Below are 20,364 nucleotides of genomic sequence, written 5' to 3'. Positions count from 1 at the left end.
TTAACTGTGTTTAACACAACAACTTTATTTTCGGCAATTCGTGGCTCTATAGCATTTCAAATTATATTTCTCTTCTTAAATGGATTTAATTTGAAGCAACTCCTTGAACAAGCATTCAAGAAGTTCATTTGTGAAATTATTCAGTTATTAATTTATAATCTTGAGCTACTCTTTGAAAAAATAAGTATAAATCATCCGTTGAAAAATGTTTGACATAATATCCTGTTGTTAACAATTCTTAATGATATCACATTCTAAGAAAAGGGAGGTCAATTCAAAACTTCTACTTTAACTAGTACCAATTTAATTTCCATGACGTTATCGATAAGAATCAATTTTTAGCGATCTTGTATCTTCCAAGAAATGTCCAACTCCTTAACGGGAACTGGTTTAAGTTACAAGCAGCCTTTGAAAAATCAAGAACTTTTGACATATCCCAGTATTCCAACATGTTTCACTCAACAGTATTTTCTCACCGATTTACCTCCAACTCTAATCGTATTTCCTATGCAAATACTAACACAAATTTAATTTCATTGAGAGTTTTATATTAAAATTCTCTCATGTTTTAACAATAAGTTGGAACTAGACACGTAAAGGTTTAATTTTAGTCACATATTTCATACAGAATTTAAAATATAATAAAGCAATTGTGTAACAATAAGAATAAATATTCTGCGTCATAATGCCATGAAATTTAAATCAACAATGTCTCAATAAAAAGAAAGTGGATTTCAATTGTTCACTGAATTATAAATATCTGCATAATATCGCCTCTTAGTAATATATTATATAGTTACCAGTTACGGTGGTATTACAGAACGATAGCAGGGGAGACTTCAGTATCCAAAGAAAATCTGTTCAGGATATCTTTATCCACTAAGAATTGTACTTTATCTCAACAGGATTCGAATCCAGACTCTGACATGAAAATCAGACGCTCCACTTCTTTAGTTTAACAGTGAACCATACTACGATACAGCCACCGACGTAGCTCAGTCGGCTGAGGCGCTTGCCTGTCGATCCGGAATTGCGCTGTGGGTTCGATTCATGCTTGGGTTGATTACCTGGTTGGGTTTTTCCGAGGTTTTCCCCAATCGTAAGGCGAATCCTCGGCCTCATCTCGCCAAATACCATCTCGCTATCACCAATTCCTCGACGTTGAATAACCGATAGTTGATATAGCGTCGTTAAATAACCAACTTTAAAAAGTGTTACGGTTAAATTACCGCTAAATGGCCCTATTTTATAATAAACGTAAATAAATAAAGTTTTTCTGCCTATTTTATTTCCTACAGTCTTATTTGATAGTTAATCCTATGAGTATTCATGATGTGATAACAGACTAATTCTTTGGACAAATCCTAACTGGAATCCAGACTCATTAAACAATATCTCATCTTGGTAACAAAAATACTTTATAAAATCAATTTCAATCATAACTATGATCACATTATCATCATTATTCAAAAACGTTAGGCCTACTACTTAAGCGACAGTTGTGCACTAAAGTTAATATAAAACACATTCATACTGTTTTGTTTTCTTTCGTTTTGCTTTTGACACAAGCAGATTTTATTTCTGAATCTGTTAATTTTACTATTGTGTCCTTTGAGTGTATCAGAATTTTAGAAACAGAAATCTCCACAGTCTGCAACATATGCCGTACCTTGCATCAAATGTAAAAGTCAGGAGAGATAAATATGCATCAATGCAACATATCTTATCTCAAGTAGAAGTAGGCACTATATTGGTAGCTAGGAGAAAGAACATTCCAGCCAAGATACAGACGTCGAAAGGGCAACGACTCTGGTTATATTATCACTTTTCAGAAAAAAAAACTGCTTCCACATCAACCATCATCGACAAAAGCTTTAAGTACAATACAATCGCCACCAACGCCGCCACCAATGGCAGTGCCATCGTCACCGCCACAGCCATCCGCCGCTACCACCACCACCACCACCACCACCACCACCACCACAACCACCACCACTACCACCACCACCGCCACCACCACCACCACACGAGTTCAGAAAGACCAGAGTCGTTGAACACATCTTACGTCTGAAAGTTAAAAAAGTTTGATCACAAATTTTTTATCTGACTTTTACAAGAGTATACTCAATATTTACGGCTTTCAGTACCGCAAATAATGTAACTGAAATTATGATATTCAATAATATATTTGAAAATTTCTTTAAGATGTTAGAAAATTATTAAAGTCATTAAAATTTGTTTTATAGACTTAACTATAATATGGTACTAATAATAATAAGGTACGAGTTGTCTCAATGTGGGATTTTTATTGAATTTCATATGTTTCCGACAACGTTCCCTTCATTCGCGAACCTTGTTCGAATTCTGGAATTCTTTCTCGTGTCCATCACTCAAAATTACACCTGAACTTCAACTTATCCTCAAACTACATACACTATCTTCATTGGTTTATAAACTATAGTCTAATTGTAGTACTGCAAGTATCCTATATTTTTATACATAAATTTTCTCATATGCCTTCATTTCTCTCGTAGTGCATATATTATTATTATTATTATTATTATTATTATTATTATTATTATTATTATTATTATTATTACCCAAAACAGGGAGGGCGAACCTAGCGCTACGTCCATCTGAGGCAACTTTTATGCTGATACCCAGCAAGGCGCATTCCAAACCCACACCAACTGACTTTGCTAATGTTCGCTGAGTATTCAGGTTTCGAAGAGACAACTCACTCGTCCCTAGATCAGTCTTCTCCGCTAGTCACCAGCCGGCGATCGGTGAATTCTGTGGAATAATATTGTAATGGAGATCGAACGTAATTATTTTGATGTCTAGCGTGGAGAAATGGGAGAACTCTCGAGAAAAATCCCCAAATATGACCTGTCCGCCACAATGAATTGTTCAATAAAAATTCCTAGACCTGACTGAGACTCGAACGCCGACTGCCTGCGTGACAAATTGAAGATCTATATCACACTGCCACCACAGGATAGTTTCATGTTACATCGGAAATGACAACTCAGCCGAATGAGCTCTATACGTAAGGACTATCGTAACCGAAAAAGGATGCATGGAGAAACATTCTGGAGAAATTTGAGGAAATGGGAGAGAGTCAATCAACGTTCCATATAATGATTGTATTTTAACTTGGTTGCTGTCTTTGAATTTCTGTTACTTTCTTTTCTGAATTCATTATTGTTTACTAATTATTTTCTTATTATAAAAAGTATAAAGAGAAAATAATATCGCCCTGTCAAATAACTAATTTCGGAATACATGTACGAAATATACATTTTGATCGATTATATATCGACGCCGTATCACCTATAAAGCTATTTAGCGTCAACGGAAATGGTGGTAGCGAGAGGACATTTGGCAGGACGAGGCCGAGATTTTGTCACGGGATAATCTGACACTCGCCCTGAAGTTGCATAAAATCACGGAAAATATCTTAAACTACGTAATCAGCTCATTTGAGATTCGAACTCGCGACTGAATGCAGTCTCAATCAGTAGACAAACACGCTACCGCCTGGGCTAGGCCGATGCCCCATGATCTTTTCCGGCAATCCTGATTCAGCAAGAACTATTTCCTGGCCTGTCGTTTGTCTGTCCGCCTGTCTATGTTTAATGTATGACCGTCTGTGCATAGCAATCTCATCTAAATCATTCAAGGCATTAAGTTCTCATTTAGTGCGTATTTACAAGTCACTTTATACAGAAATGATTAATATGAAGTATAACAATTTTCAGTTAAAATGTACGTTAATTGATTTTATCTCAAATCAAGAAACCACAATGGCGTTTCAAGTAAAATCAGACGAAATTCTTCGTGATTTTTATGTTAAGTAGAATAAAGTGACAAATAAAACAATGGAGCTTAAATAAAGTAGAAAACGATTTTCTGAGAGAAATTAACTGTTATATAGGCCTACGCAATAATTACTTATATTTTTCTTTTTTTATTTTAGGTTAAGTTTTTATCTCATCCGCCGACATGACTATACAGATGGTGGAGGGTCCTAAAGAATTAGAAGTCGCTAGTTGTAAAACTCTCTTTTTACGCATGGGTGAATTTTCGCAGAAGCAAGGTTTAGAATGAATAGCAAGAAATATGTTTAGATTTCATTACAAATCACTGGTGTATTTCAACACTAAGATCTCTTTTATGTTATGTAGAATAAAGTGACAAATGAAACAATGGAGCTTAAATAAAGTAGAAAACGATTTTCTGAGAGAAATTAACTGTTATATAGGCCTACGCAATAATTACTCATATTTTTCTTTTTGATTTTAGGTTAAGTTTTTATCTCATCCGCCGACATGACTATACAGATGGTGGAGGGTCCTAAAGAATTAGAAGTCACTAGTTGTAAAACTCTCTTTTTACGCATGGGTGAATTTTCGCAGAAGCAAGGTTTAGAATGAATAGCAAGAAATGTGTTTAGATTTCATTACAAATCACTGGTATATTTCAACACTAAGATCTCTTTTACCGTAAACAGAGATATTATAAATAACCACAATGTACGAATAGTTATTAAATGTAGATTTTTGCAAAATTAATGGCACCAAATCAAATAAAATGAGGATAAAGAAAGGAAAAAGACACTGAAAGGTACGCGAGCGAATTTTCTTGCAAGAGAATTTTGGACTGTACGGAAAAAAACTAAGTGGGTTCCAAGCTGGTAGGCCACTTATCTCAATTTGTTTATAGCCGTTTCATTGAAGGAATATTGAAAAATATTGAAGTGAAAAAAACAATTTGAAGTTACCTAAGGCACTCAAGAGGAAAAAGTGTTGCAGAACACCATTCGAAACATGCTTTAACAACAGAAAGACATAGTCCCCTAAGATGTTGGTGAAGCCATATGGGTCCTTAAACAGTAGGCATATATTTTATATTTGAAATTAAATGTCTTATTTTTAGAGATTATGAAAATATCTTTTGTGTGCAATGTGGAAAATGAAGTTCCCTAGTATTCCAAGAAAATGAACTGAATATAAACGGGAATATCATTCACAACATAATAAAGAATCGAACTGTTGTGAAACCTAATACAAGATGAGCAAAAAGTGTGGAATCTGCTTGTAGCTTTCCTATGTTTAATTCTATTTCGAAACTTTATTTACAAAGGTTATAGGAGGTCAAAAAAGAAAACATGAACATGTTTAAAAAAACTACGCTTTAAATTAAATATAAACATAGGCCTACAAAATAATATCTTGACCATTTACGAACTGTTTTTTTTTTGTAAACGAATACATAACAAAAAGAAATGTATTTGTAGGTATCCAATGCCTGCCCACTTCACTTTACGTGATTCGGGTTCCGCATATTGCGGGACTGTAACTCATTTCCTAGTAGCACACCACTTTGGCGGGTCACGCTGTACATGATGTGTATTTGTAGAGAGTTATAACGTGTACTAGGGTGAGTGTAGTGTATGGAATGAGTGATGATAATGATGAAAATGAGGAAAGGAAAAGGGGAAATCCGGTGCCGGCACATAGCCTACTCCTGTCGAATAGCACCAAGGCTTAACGTCCCCGTCCGACGAACGAATCACTATCAACAGTGACATATACCTTCTCTGCATATGCACTGCGGAAATATTTTGGATTTAACCCAGGCATATTGCTGCACAATCTAGTGATTAGAAGTTGTGCACTGCCATCTCTTCTAGTCCCGAGGTAGAAATTTTACCTGAAAATTTATTATCCCGTCGGGGATCGAACCCGGGCCAGCTAGTCAGAAGGCAGACACGCTATCACAAAGCTAACTCGGCGGACACAAAAAGAAATGTTTTAGTATATTAATTTATCACTATGGAGAATAAGAGGGCCATGAATTAAATAATCATAATAACAATAATAACAATAATAAAAACAACTGAAGAACAATTTTCCTTGAATGGTTCCCAAGATCCTCTGATCTCAACCCATTAGATTTTTTATTGTGAGACTATTTGAAGTCAAGGGTCTACCACGACCGATCACGAGACCTGGAAGAGTTTAAAACGAAAAATCTGGGATGAGATACAACAGATGAACCGGACAGTGTTACTGAAAACATTGAAGCAATTTCCAAGATAGGCTTATGCACTGTTTGGCAGTGAATGGGAGCAATGGATACCTTCTGTGAACTGATATCAACATGTGACACAATTAGAACACTGTTAAATTGTTCTTAATAGTTTTCCTTTTTGAAGTAGGTTATTTTACGACGCTGTATCAACTTTCCTTTTTTTTAATTCTATTCCTTGCATTAATATTATAGTTAAATTTCAATAGTGCATATCGATTTTCTAAGCGACCAATATGTTTTTATTTGTATTTTTTATACGTTTTGAGACCTGAAGAATCCAAAACTGAGGGAAAAAAGACTCGTCATGTCCTTCATAAATGAAAAACATAGTTTTTGAGAACACGCTCAAAATATTCTTTTCTTCGGACAATTGACTCAACAACAACACTCCCTTTAGAGTTTCTTCAGAAGATTAAACATAGGAAAACTACAAGCAGTGTTCTATAGGCTACTTTTACTAACCCTGTATATGTGTGATCTTGTGACATGCTTGTTTTATTGTACTATAATTTTATATTAAGACACTTTGTTAATTCTTCAGTACATTCGAATACAGTCTGAAATTGGTTACCACTGTTGCGAACATTGTATAATATGAGGAAAGTACGGTATAAAAACGCCACGTCATTCCTGAAATTCTGTAGAAATAAAGAGAGGTACGAAGAAATTCGCGTACTCTTATCTTGGTTAAAGCTCTTACGTTCAATTCCGATAAAATAAATATATAAAAACCGCGTTCATAACAGTGAAAACCAGTTTACCGGTGAGATTCTGAACTCTGCGGGTCACTTCATTAAGCGCGTATTCCTTCCAACCACGTGTGACATTTACAAATGAGTGTTTCGCCTGTATGTTTACAATTATTTATGGCGGGTTCACTCACCTGTGCAATCGGCGTCCCCGTCACACACCCAACTGACCGGCACGCAGGCTTCCTCGTCGCACGGGAACCCGTCGAAGGGGCGTCCGTCAGCCCCGCGACAGATCACGACTGGGTGCGACCTCGCTGCGAGAGACTTCCTGCTCTGCGATGATGAGTGTTGCCATGGTAACATGGTATCAGACAGCAAGAGTACTTTCCCGGGAAATAGAATCGGTACCGTCGTCCACGGCGAATTCCTATGAGATACCATGCGCAACGTTTCAGCAAAGGAAGGAATTAATTTTAAATCGAAGTAAATTATAAACTACCATGATATGATCATCACGAATCCATAACCTCTGCAATCAGAACAGGACTTTTTCACATGATTAAATTAGAGCAATATCACCACCATCATCTGATCTCAACATGCTGGGAGAAGTAGGGTCCTTTCCTTCTTCGTTCCCCTGAATCGTGAATCAACGTTACGTTTTCACTAATAGGGGGATACTTTGGCCATGTGGTCAGAATTGAACGAATTAGGATTAGTACATGAATAAAGATACACATGTGCTCTCTTCTAAGGAGAGATAACTACTTTTTATTGTTATTTTACGACGTTTTATCAATTGCTAGGGTTATCTAGCGTCTGAGGGGAATGAAGGTGACAATGCCTGTGAAATTAGTCCAGGGTCCAGCGCCGAAAGTTACCCAACATTAGCTCTTAAAAGGTTGAGGAAAAATCCAGGAAAAAATCTTAATCAGGTAATTTGTTCCGACCAGAATTTGAACCCGGGCCCTCTCCTTCACTGTCAGGCATGCTCACTGTTACTCCACAGCGGTGTAGTTATAACTATTTTCCAACTGTAAATTGAATCGCTTATTTCAGAAACCAGTCAAGCGCAAAGTTAGCCAATTGTGGAAAAATGAAAAAGACTGTCTGTCATCAGACTAAATGGTTTGGTAGTGGTTTTAATATTCTTTTGCTAAAAGTAGTACATATTTCAATATACTTATCTAAGGAAAATTATTTTGTGCATTTCAACTTAGCTGTAAAAAATACGAAACATTTTTCATTTAACTGGTTTCTGCAATAAACGAGTGGTGCAAACGTATTTTTATGCCATAATCCTCGAATTGTTTAGAATTTTGTTATAAAACCCATATTTTTTAACTGACCTAAACACGAAATTCAACGTAATGCCTGACCATTACAGGAGGACGAAATTTGACTGTTTTCAGCACTAAAATATACGTAGGAGCCTCAGAGAACTTTATGCCGCCGTTAACTCATTTTTTCTTGTTTTGAAGTTTGACTGGTTTCTGAAATAAGCGATTCAATTATCCAGTTACACTTTAGAACTAAATGATTTGCACGTCACAAAAACACGTGTATGCACATTAAGAACTGTCAGACGAACAGCTGCATCGTCGGCTTCCCGCGCTATAATCTGAATTCAAATACCGGTGAGTTCAAGTGAAATCTGTGCTGAATTCTGACAACTTTCCTGAGATACTCCCTTTCCCTCGTCACATCATTAGGTAATTTATCTCTCGAATTCATCATCCTATCACAGAAATAGTGTCCCGCGCCGTAGCTGCGTGGTTTAAGGCGTGATGCCTTGGACTAGCGTTACAGATTAAGCGCAGATTCGAGTCTTCATGGGGAAAGAAATTTTCTCACGAAATTTCGCGCAGTGTATGGGACCGGTATCCCCGAACTAGTTGGACGATCATTCATCTCTGCTGTGAACGTGAGGTCAGCAGCTAGCTGGTAGGTCTTGGTCCTCCATGGACTTCGGGCAACTGATAATAACCAGAACAGTAGTATCGGGAAATTACTGCACCGTACACTTTTCAACCAGGATGCCAACTGCATGAGATATCTACGTCGAACGTTAGACACAGCAGTCATGTTAACCTTGGTGCTATTCTGATGCCGAGGTATTCGAATATGCCGCCATAGAAGAAGAAAATATGCGCAATTTTCCATGTTCACTACGAAAATGCTTTTATTTTTCACAGTATAATTAATAGAAGGTAAATATTGGTAGGATATTATCCTTATTTTTAACCGAAACCAAAAATAGGTATATTACTGTTAATAATAAAATTAAATTAAATGGTGTAATTATTTTATTCTTAACAATAGCAACAACTTTTATAGGTTATGTTCTGCCTTCGCATAAACTCCGCAAAGTCTTATTTCAATTCATTCTTTATAATACGAAATGCAACTCTTACACTTACACTGACAGCAGAATCTACACCGGCAGTTTACCGAACCACTAGACCAAGCGTTACAATCATTGCTCGAACTGAAATGGGGGAAGACGGGGAACTTTCCCCTTCTACATTTGTTACTCAATTTTTATCTTCCTTTGTTCGTTTAGGACCGAATGAAGAAAATTCCGCCTGAAATATTGTATCTACTCCTATTATTGTTTTAATTATACTATTCTGTAAATAATTTGTGAAGTACTGGTACCTACTAGCCATTAGATAAGCTAGAATGAGTTAACAGAGTACCATAAAGTCATAACACCTTCTCTGGTGCCACATATATTAAGAGACGTCAACCAGCAGCAGCATCATCATCATCATCATCATCATCCTCATCAAGAACAATAATAATCATCATAATATTTATTACTGTATATCCCAACATGTGGGAATGTTTTCCCCACTCTATATTTTCATCAGTTCAAATATTATAATATTATAAATTTATTTTAAAGTTTTTCAATCATATGATTTATCATTTGAAAAACTTTAAAATAAATTTATAATCTTGAACTGATTTATCTGAAAAATAAAAAATGAATTGTAAGTTCGAATATTGGTTACAATGCTACTAAATCTCTGCGGTCTACTTCACATCATTAAATTACAGACAAGAAACTACGGAAGTTTTTTGAAGTCCCCTATTACAGTAAAATAAAATTATTCCATTGAAAAGTTAACACTATGATTTCCTCGACATTATTTATCAGAAACTCAGAAATATGACTGCATAAATAATACCAAATTCCCGTTCTAGTTTTATAAATAAAACGAAACGTAAAACTGGTCTCATTTCACTGGAAATGGTAAAGAAAGAAAAAAGTACATATACAGAAACAGCTACTCAAAGCTCTATAAAGTTAACATTTTGTTAAACATTACTTGTTGATCAGCGTTAATATGACCGAGTGGAAGTTCAGAACTTCCTATGAAGTAACTCAATAAATATGGCCTATTCTTAAAACTTATAATACGTTTCAATATTTTAAATCCTAAATGTAAGTCCTCCGTACAAAATATTTACGTTATCGTTTTCATAAACGTTAAGCATCTGGTAAAGTATTTTTCTAGATATTGTTATTTTACTCTTTAATTTCAAACTTGAATTCAGATTATGTCTAGACAATTCAACAAGAGTTTTAAGTATGAAGTTAAAAATTATCTTCATTATTTTACTTACTGCGACATATAAACATGTTTGAACGCAGTCGCACACCCACACACAAACATCACTGTGACTATCATAACGTTTCGGTTCACATTAAGTAAACACTTTATAATAACGATATACCGATACACAATATATTACTGCCTGCAAATAATAAAAACGCATTGAAATTCTATGAATTAAGGCAATTATTAAAGAGCAAAAGAGCATTTGAAGGTTGTATTAATTCGCAGATTTGTCTAATCGAAGCATCCGTCACAATGGAGTACTAGGAGAAATGTGCTTACTATAACTAAAAAATCTCTCAATTTCAGAGTACACCATGGTAAAGCTAAAAAATCAATAAACATATGAATAACGAATATTATAATCATTCCACTCCGAATTTCAATGTAAGATACTAACTTCTAGAACTTAAGTGTATATTCTTCCAACACGTTCGGTCACAAGAGTACCGAAGAGCAACGACAGAAAACTCTGTTGTGATACTACCGAACTCGGGAGCGGCGCAACCAGAACTAATCTTGACGGTCGTCGAACCCCATACCTCCTGCCCATTTAGACAAGGACAGAAACGGGGTACGTAGGCTAGGCGAGTTTAGAGCCCGGGCAACTCATGCGTCCGGGAGGTGAGAGTCATGTTGTTACGCCAAAGTAAGTAGAGGTCATCCAAGTTTTTAGTTATCTACTGAAGCTGGCGTCGTTATTTGTATTATTGTACTTCATATGTCCTATGCACTCGTTCAAGTGGCAGCAGATCCAGCGGTCCCCATTATCCGTGGATTAAGTGAAATAATAATAATAATAATAATAATAATAATAATAATAATAATAATAATAAAAATAGTCCACACCTGTGGAGTAACGGTTAGCGCGTCTGGCTGCGAAACCAAGTGGCCCTGGTTCAATTCCCGATCGGGGCAAGTTACCTGGTTGAGGTTTCTTCCAGGGTTTTCCCTCAATCCAATATGAGCAAATGCTGCATAACTTTCGGTGCTGGACCCCGGACTCATTTCACCGGCACTATCACCTTCATCTCATTCAGACGCTAAATAATCTGAGTTGTTGATAAAGTATCGTAAAATAACCTACTAAAATAATAATAATAATAATAATAATAATAATAATAATAATAATAATAATAATAATAATAATAATAATAATAATAATAATAATCTAATATTAAAATTATTTTTTCTACGACAGTTTTCAAAGGATAACCACTTCCAAATAACATGATTTAAAATTATCAAAATTTTACTCGCTCTCGTAATTTTGGCAGAATTTGTGTTAACATTGTTAGTATATAATAAGGAAAATGTAACTACACTGCTAAACTGCTTAACATTAGTAAACTTAAAAGATAAGCAGTTAATGGTTTATTTATAGTATGCAGAACTTCACGCATTGTATTCTTCACCTGACATAATTAGGAACATAAAATCCAGATGTTTGAGATCGGCAGGGCATGTAGCACGAATGGCCGAATCCAAAAATGCACATAGGGTGTTAGTTGGGAGGCCGGAGAGGGAAAGACTTTCAGGGAGGCCGAGACGTAGATGGAAGGATAATACATATTAAAATTGATTTGAGGACGGTGGGATATGATGATAGAGACTGGATTAATCTTGCATAGGATAGGGACTGATGGCGGGCTTATGTGATAGCGGCAATGAAACTCCGGGTTCCTTAAAAAACAAGTAAATAAGAGAGTAAAATTAGATTTTATTCGCGAGTGCAAAGATTAACTCCCGATGCGAGGCCGAGAGAAAATTTTCACGATCATATAACATTTGTATGGTTTACAACATTTTTATATTACTAATACTTAAACCCGATGTATAAGAAAAATGTAATTTTAAATTGTAGAGCTTTTCTTGGCAATGTGTTGGTTGTGAAGAAGTGATGTATGAATAACTGTACAAACTTTATTGTAATACCGTATGTAGGTTGTCAAGGAGAAAGTGATTTAATAGTACAGGTATATTATGAAATTGGTTTATAATAATACACCTTGTTATTCCAGTTAATGTATAGGAAACGTGCGAAGCGAGTTTCCTAATTTTGACGAATGCATTAATAATTATACAGGGTGTATAGAAACAACACCGACAACGCTTAGTATGTTGGGTGGGACGGTAAACTGATAATTTTTAAAGCGGGAACCAATGTCCGGAAATTCATGTTTGAGCACTGTGGGGCGTCGTAGTTTGAGAAAATTTCGGATATGGTAATGGGTGTGCGTTCCACATTTCATTAAGAAACCCAACAAGAGCATCACACCTTACAGTAAATTACAAAAGGTACACAAAATGTTGACCTTCTACTTGATTGCAGAGCGTACATCAACGGTACAGAGACTGACGTACATGGTCAAATAAGTGCGGCTTTTACTGAGTATTTTTAGTAAGTTATTTTACGACGCTTTATCAACATCTTAGGTTATTTAGCGTCTGAATGAGATGAAGGTGATAATGCCGGTGAAATGAGGCCGGGGTCCAGCACCGATAGTTATCCAGCATTTGCTCATATTGGGTTGAGGGAAAACCCCGGAAAAAACCTCAACCAGGTAACTTGCCCTAACCGGGAATCGAACCCAGGTCACCTGGTTTCGCGGCCAGACACGCTAACCGTTACTCCACAGGTGTGGACTGTACTCAGTATTCCAGTCGCAACGTGGATTCGTGCGATAAGGTTCTCCTCTGATGTTACAGGAGTAGCATACACTATACTCTTCATAGTACCCCACGGATAATAGTCAAGAGGTGTAAGATCAATGACCGTGGTGACCTTGGCACAGGTCCTCCTCTACCAATTAGTGCATGCGCAGAAAAATTAAGACGCAGTTCGTCCATCCACCTTACGCTGATGGCTAATGGGTTGCATAACTATGTAATTAGGATACCAAAATCAATCCGATAAAATTTCAACGCCTCACAGCGCCCATACCATGAATTTCCGGACATGGGTTCCTCCTGAAAAGTGATCAGTTTACCGTCCCGCCCAACATACTAAACGTTGTCGGTGTTGTTTCTATAGGCCTACACCCTGTATAATATTATAAACGTGTTTCATACGTTACTTTTGTATAAAACAATTAATAAAGGAATAACATACCAAATTTGTAATGATAGGTAGTTGATATTTATTGTCTATGAAGAATGAGTAATTATGAGAGCAGTGATGTATTCAAATATTACTGCGTGGAAAATCGTTTAATTATATTAATTTGTTGATACAAGTTATGCAGTCATAATACAGGTCATTATACATTTTAGTTGACATGGCAATACAGTATCTTATGGCACTGGTAGAATAATGTGGCATATTGTGGACGATTTTGACTAACAATAATAGTACATCATGCAACGAGCCTATAATGATTTAGTAATTAAGAAGCGAGTATGGATGTTTATGAAACGAGCGTAAGCGAGTTTCATAATTTTCATACGAGCTTCTTAATTACCATTATAGGCGAGTTGCATACGACTTTTTATGCTCGACCATATTTCTAACTTGAAATTATTCATTTTATTTGTATCTAACTGACCTTGAGCAATACCTCGTAAATTGTGAGATGTGCGCAGACGCGAAAGTATTGATTTTTTTCCGAGGAACAGATGTCCACATTGACTTTGACAGCCTATAAGAACCTACAGAGTAAACTAAATATTAACTTTGATATAACATTGAAATTAAATTAGACATTGAAAAACGAGATGACAAATTGAATTTATTTGAATATTATTTACAATTAATGCTAATTATTATAGTAACAGAACATAACCTTCTGCGACAGTATTGGATTTCCAGCCTCCGTGACTTTTCGCTAATTCTCTTTCGATTGCATATCCGAGAATAATCGATACTTGCGGTTTTATAACGGTACAAAGCTGACTTCTCATTGGCTGAGGTTTTGTAACTGTACAAAGCTGACTTGTCATTGGCTGAACACCTGTACTTTAATGAGTAGGTGTACTTTAATGACATGCATTAAAGGACTGCTACCAGGTGTATAATTACTACATTTCGGCATGGTCGAGCATAAAGACTGTTTATACTCGTAGTGTTGGTGTACAAAAAACATTTCTAATAGTAAAATATTAGACTGCTAAAAATGAAGTCATTATTTAGTTTGACAAGGACGAGGAAATAAGGGCAGTTTAGATACCAGTAATGTATACTCACGCAAACTAACCAAGGAGATTCTGAGCTCTGCATTCGTTTTCCAAACGTTTTGGCACCTGCTTATGAAATTACTGATGTCTCGTTGCAATTTTTTAATAGAAACGGAAGTGATGTTTTAGTCTATATTATTTTCCAGCTATCCACACTATCCGAATTTCTTTATCCAATGTGCTTCGAAGTTCCGAGAAGATTAAATTTACAAGAGGTTAGGATGAGCCATTGCAGAAGTGTGATTCAAGACTTTCATTGTGTTGAATGAGAAGCAAAATTTTCTACCATGTCAAAGATGCAAAAATATCCAACATAAAAGGTAAAGAAAAGATAATCTATATGTGGGCTCTTACCAACAGCTGGACCAGTTCCGGAGAATTGCTCTTGGTAAAGATGACAACTAATGAGTAAAGTCCGAAGGTTTTAGCCCCGATCTAACCCGCGACGTGGAGGAAATTTCTATCAGACTGACAGGGTTGCCTGACGCTTGAGTCTTACTGCGTAAGTGCTGTGAGCTGACTGTACGTATCTGATACTCGGCGCAGCAATAAACAGACGTAATGCTACCTCCTCCTCCTCCTCCTCCTCCTCCTCCTCCTCCACCAAGTGGCGGGCTAGATCGGGGCTAAACCGTCGGTCACTACTGAGGGTAGAGTTCTGCGTTTGTTTACCTAAAACTCCGGGTAACGCGCAACAGTGTAGGTATGTGCGGAGTACAGTGCAGCGTACACAATTCAGATCTGATGTTCAGCGAACCATGTCAAAACAAAACAAAGCTAGACAGTTGGAAATGAGTATTCCAATAGGAGAATTTCGTAGCGAGCACTTCATTTGGAAAGAAGAAAACGTATTTTATCAGGAAGAAGGAGTAATTTTATTTGGAACACTTGAAATGTTTACAGTCACTCGTTGTAATGTATAGAGACTCGTAAAGCAAGTGGTCAGTGTAAAGAATTTTGTTTTTATTGTAATTTATTATGTTATTGTAATTTCACACTTTTCTTTAACACATACACACACTGTTTCCAACATGCAACATTGTTGCAAGAGCTTTATTAAACTGGAATGTATCTGGAATGTTTTTAAAGATAATTTTATATCTGAAATACTCTTCTAGCCTTCGAATTACAATTTTATATTGTCTAAAAAAATACACATTCAAAGGTTGCACAAATCTTGTAATTTTTCTGAGGGATAGGCCTAATTTGTGTTTTAATTGTCTTAGCATGTAAAGTATTGTTTACTCCTTTAAAAATAAATATAGTGTCATCTATCTGACCACTCCAGGAATCCAGAAGTACAGTAGTAATGTGTCTTTCTTAACATCTGGGAGAAATATATCTCTTAATCATATTATTACGTGATTTTTGTCAGTTTACCGGAACTACTTGCATCGACCACGATATTAAATGGCTTATCTTTGTCTACACGTTGTTTTACTTTAGGTCCAAATTCCCCTTTCGGTTCTTCGTAGTCGTGTTCGTAGACTTCCAGCTCATACCTATGAATCTAGACTGTGTACGAATGACTGACAGATTCCATGCATTACTGTTCTATTAACGTGGGCTGAATAACAGAAAAAAAAAAAAAGAAATCGACTAGAGCATTAATGCGAGAGCTCTGATACGGTGTCGCGTAACGATGAGGATCCGAGTGCGCGCAAGAAGCGGCGTAAGTTGCAATGTCAATGTAATTATTTCGTAAACGAGGGAAAAGCGAAAGGAACGACTATCACCACGTTTCTTAACGAACGAAAATTAGCTTAAATATGCATTTTCATTAAATTAAAGCAGCACGACCTGAGACGGTTCCCTTGTTAATGATTAAACATAAATACACCAATACAAGAGACGAGTTTATTGCTCACTTACAAAACCAAATGCCAAGGCCTTCATTGCAACAACTCTCTGCAGTGCCAGCAGACATTAATGTTCTTGCGTGGCTGTATCGAGCGGTTTTGCTCATCCATCATATAATCAAGAGAATTAATTATAAACACAGTTTCAGTTTTCGTCCCTTATCTCAATTTACAATAATCTTATATTTTAGTTGTTTTTCAGTCTCTTCAGACATTACTTTCTGATCGCACAGTTTCGAATGTATATATTATAAATATCAATCAATTGACATTTCATGTCTAACTTACGAATTACGATATCTGACTTTCGCCTGTTAATGTATAGCTCCTGTCTTACAAAATGATCCATTAAAATTATTTATTTCGGTGCATGATCATACCCTTTATTGGTGTATTAGGGATCTCTTGAAATCCTAACAAATTATTATTATTATTATTATTATTATTATTATTATTATTATTATTATTATTATTATTAAGTTTAAAATTTGCATTCACCTGGGAGTTTAAATGTACAGACTAAATCAGTAATACCGAAAATTTTTCAGAAATTCCTCTGGGAATCCACACTAATATTTTGAGATGGGGAATGGATATTTACTGACCTCTAGTTTCAAACCTGCCGAGCAGTAAAGGTATTTTTGTCGCCGTCAATTTCGCCTGACAGGTAACAGTGCACTCTCTTCTATCCTCCTAAGTAAGTCCGTTCACACACGCGGCGCGACAACTATCAGAAAAAAATACATATCGTGGAATCGAAAGAGAACGAACAGCACCATTTGAGGAAGAGGTTCTTGAAAGAATTGATGAATCTCTATTCACAAACCCTACAGCCATAGCAATCGCCATGCATACAAACCAGTCTTCTGTGATTATAGTTCTGCATGAAACAACTGCAGTACATCTCTATCACCCTTGGAGAAATAAAGCAATTGGAACAGACGTTATTCCAGTACGATTACAATTTGTCTAGCGTTCTCGCCAACTATGTATTCACCACCCATATGTTCTTACTACGTAGTATTGTAATATGAATGAACGAATCATCGTTTACAGGAGGTGGTATGTTTAATAAATACTTGCAATGGTCACATTTGGACAAAGCATAATCCGAGTGCTATTCGTATTATCATTCATCAACAGTGTTTTGGGAATAAACCTCTGGACAGGCTTTGTGAACGATCATCTCATAGGACTATACGTGTGTAATCAGTTTTTACACACTCTTGACGATGTTGTCCACTGAGTGTATGTCAGGAAATGTAAGAGTTTTCCTAATGCAACCTCCTGGTCTCTGGGTTGGTAGAGGAGTTCTTGCATCCTGGTCGGCACGTTTTTCCGATTTTACACGTATGGATTTCTTTAAGGGAACACGACAAAACTCTCGTGAATGGAAAACAGGGCTAGAATTAAAGCTGCATTTGATGATATTCGCGATATGTCAGGTAATTTTTTTAAGAACTTGCCAGAGACTAACTACGCTATCAACTGCGCTCTCAAGTGAATGGTCGGTAATCTGAGCAGCTTTATGAGAAATTTATCTATCCTAGAGAATTTAAACTATGCACCAATTAATTAAAGGTTCAGTGTACGATCAATTATTTTCAGTGCATTCATTTATAACATCAAAGTACCAACGTCAGTTGTCGCTGTAGTACGGTAGTTGCGACGTGCAGTGCGTACGCGTGATCCTACCGGAATTTCAACTAGCAATAAGCAGGAGGCATAATAACTTCACTGTCCCACGGCATAAAAACCAGACATGAGTAAATATACACTCCTCATCTCAGATTACTCGTGTACATTTTCTGAGTCGTTTCTGACAGACGTTCAATGTTATTTTCATTCACTCTGTATGTAATTTTAAATTCAAGGATAAGAATGCATCTGTGCATTATATTAAGTTACGGAGATATATACCGTTCAGAGCTTATAAATACCATTGGCGTTTTCTTAGCGAACGTCCCTGCCCCTTTGCAATATAACTAAAATAAGTTATTTTCTGATATATATAAAATAAGACAAGTGAATTTATTTCATTTATTCGATTATTGGAAATACAAATAAACTAACACGTAAGTCTAAGTCAAACTACGAGTATAAGCAATATATTGCGTTTATATTTGAATCAATTTTTAGTTGCAGTATTTAGATTTACTTCTGTTGTTTTGTGAAAGTTAGAAAATACGTAAATAACTTATTTTAGTTATATTACAATAAGGGAACAAGATCTTTGGGCCGTCCGCTGAAACGATGGAGTGAGACCGTAACAGGCCACCAGGCTTAATTCGTATTAAGAAGAAGAAGAAGACAATGAAGGGGGGGATGTCCGCTAAGAAGCCGCCTAAATATCCAATGGTATTTTCTGAACTCCGAACGCTCTAAACTAAATGCTAACTCTTCATGTGGTTGAAATTTAGTGTTGTTACTATTTCAACCGTGTTCAAGAAATAGGCATTTTTAGTACTATGGTGGCTTCGAAAGAAAGATCCGGTTTTATTTCTAGTTTAAGATATAAGGAATGCAATTATCTGTTTAAATAATGAAGATTATAGAGAAGAACGTTGGTCCCAGAGTAATTTTATTTCATGTAACAATCAATTTATTTGCTGATTCGCTCTCTATGATTCCAAATACTGTCTACGAAACTTACCGACACTAAGATATCGGGTAGCAGTGTTAGTGTTGTCATTAAGGATTTATTTAGAAATATTATAGGCTATCTTGCATATTATATACTGTTCTGACTCATATAATTCATTTCCAATACCATCCACTGTTGGTTTCATAAAATGATTACCGGTTCACAGATTAGGCCTATTTTTACGAGCTACAGTATATATAATAATAATAATAATAATAATAATAATAATAATAATAATAATTTATTTAACCTGGCAGAGTTAAGGCCATACGGCCTTCTCTAACACTCAACCAGGAGTAAAAACTGCGTTATAGAAACACTACAAATTTACAAAGTACACACAAAATTGAATAAGATAATAATAATAAAATGTAAACAACAAGTAAGAAGAAATCAGACATAATATATAACATACAGAAAGAAAGAAAAAAGCATAATAAAATGTGAACAGCAGGTCAAAAATAAATGAGGCCTACAAAGTATAAAAAAATAAGACAATTATTGATAATAATAATAATAATAATAATAAATAAGAATAATAATGATGATAATAATAATTATAATAATAATATTAATAATAATAATAATAATAATAATAATAATAATAATAATAACAGGCCTAATAGTAATAATAATACTAATATTAGTAATAAAATAGTGCAGTACAAAGCATACAATGAATACAATATTTTTAAGTATACACAGTAAGGAAAATTATGTTTATATATAGCTCAACTTATCACATTAGAGATATACCATTATCGGAAAATATGAAAACAAAAATATAAAATAAGTTAAATATCACTAGAACATAAAAAAAATGTGAATACGTGGAAACATGCAATACAACACTTGTCATAATAGTAAGTTAGTTTGGCAACTCGTCATAAGATAATTTTCTAACTTGGATTTGAAAGATTTCAATGTTCGGCAGCCCTTGACTTCAGGCGGCAGAGAGTTCCAGTGACGAGAGGTAGCAACAGTGAAAGATGAGGAATACAGAGATGATGTGTGAAGTGGAATTTCTAGCGTGTTATCGCGTTGTGATCGAGTATTAATATTATGATAGCGAGAGAGAGTATGAAAACGAGCGAATAAATAATAGGGGGATGAAGTGTGCGTAATTCGATATAGGAGAGAAAGTGAGTGCAGATTTCTCCTCTCATGTAACCTAAGCCATGATAACTTCTCGAAAGAAGGTGAGATATGATCATAGTATCGAACATTACAAATGAAGCGGACGCACGCGTTATGAACACGCTGTAGCTTCTGGG

The 20,364-nt window shown here is 35.7% G+C and overlaps 1 protein-coding gene across 3 annotated transcripts in view; it reads right to left on the bottom strand.

Moving 5' to 3' along the window:
- LOC138706113 (low-density lipoprotein receptor-like) overlaps positions 1-20,364 on the bottom strand; it is a 72,452-nt gene that overhangs the window by 38,907 nt on the left and 13,181 nt on the right. For 2 of the 3 annotated variants that reach the window (XM_069835087.1, XM_069835088.1), the window contains exon 3: positions 6,980-7,215. In XM_069835087.1, coding sequence (XP_069691188.1) covers positions 6,980-7,215 — 236 coding nt within the window. Of the gene's footprint in view, positions 1-6,979; positions 7,216-10,814; positions 11,050-20,364 lie in introns of those variants that run through there. The other variant, XM_069835089.1, reaches the window with a different exon arrangement.

Source organism: Periplaneta americana, chromosome 9 (assembly GCF_040183065.1).
Source record: "Periplaneta americana isolate PAMFEO1 chromosome 9, P.americana_PAMFEO1_priV1, whole genome shotgun sequence".
NCBI classification, from domain to species: Eukaryota; Metazoa; Arthropoda; class Insecta; order Blattodea; family Blattidae; genus Periplaneta; species Periplaneta americana.
Note: the sequence above shows the minus strand (reverse complement) of the source record. Positions and strands in the feature narration are given on the sequence as shown.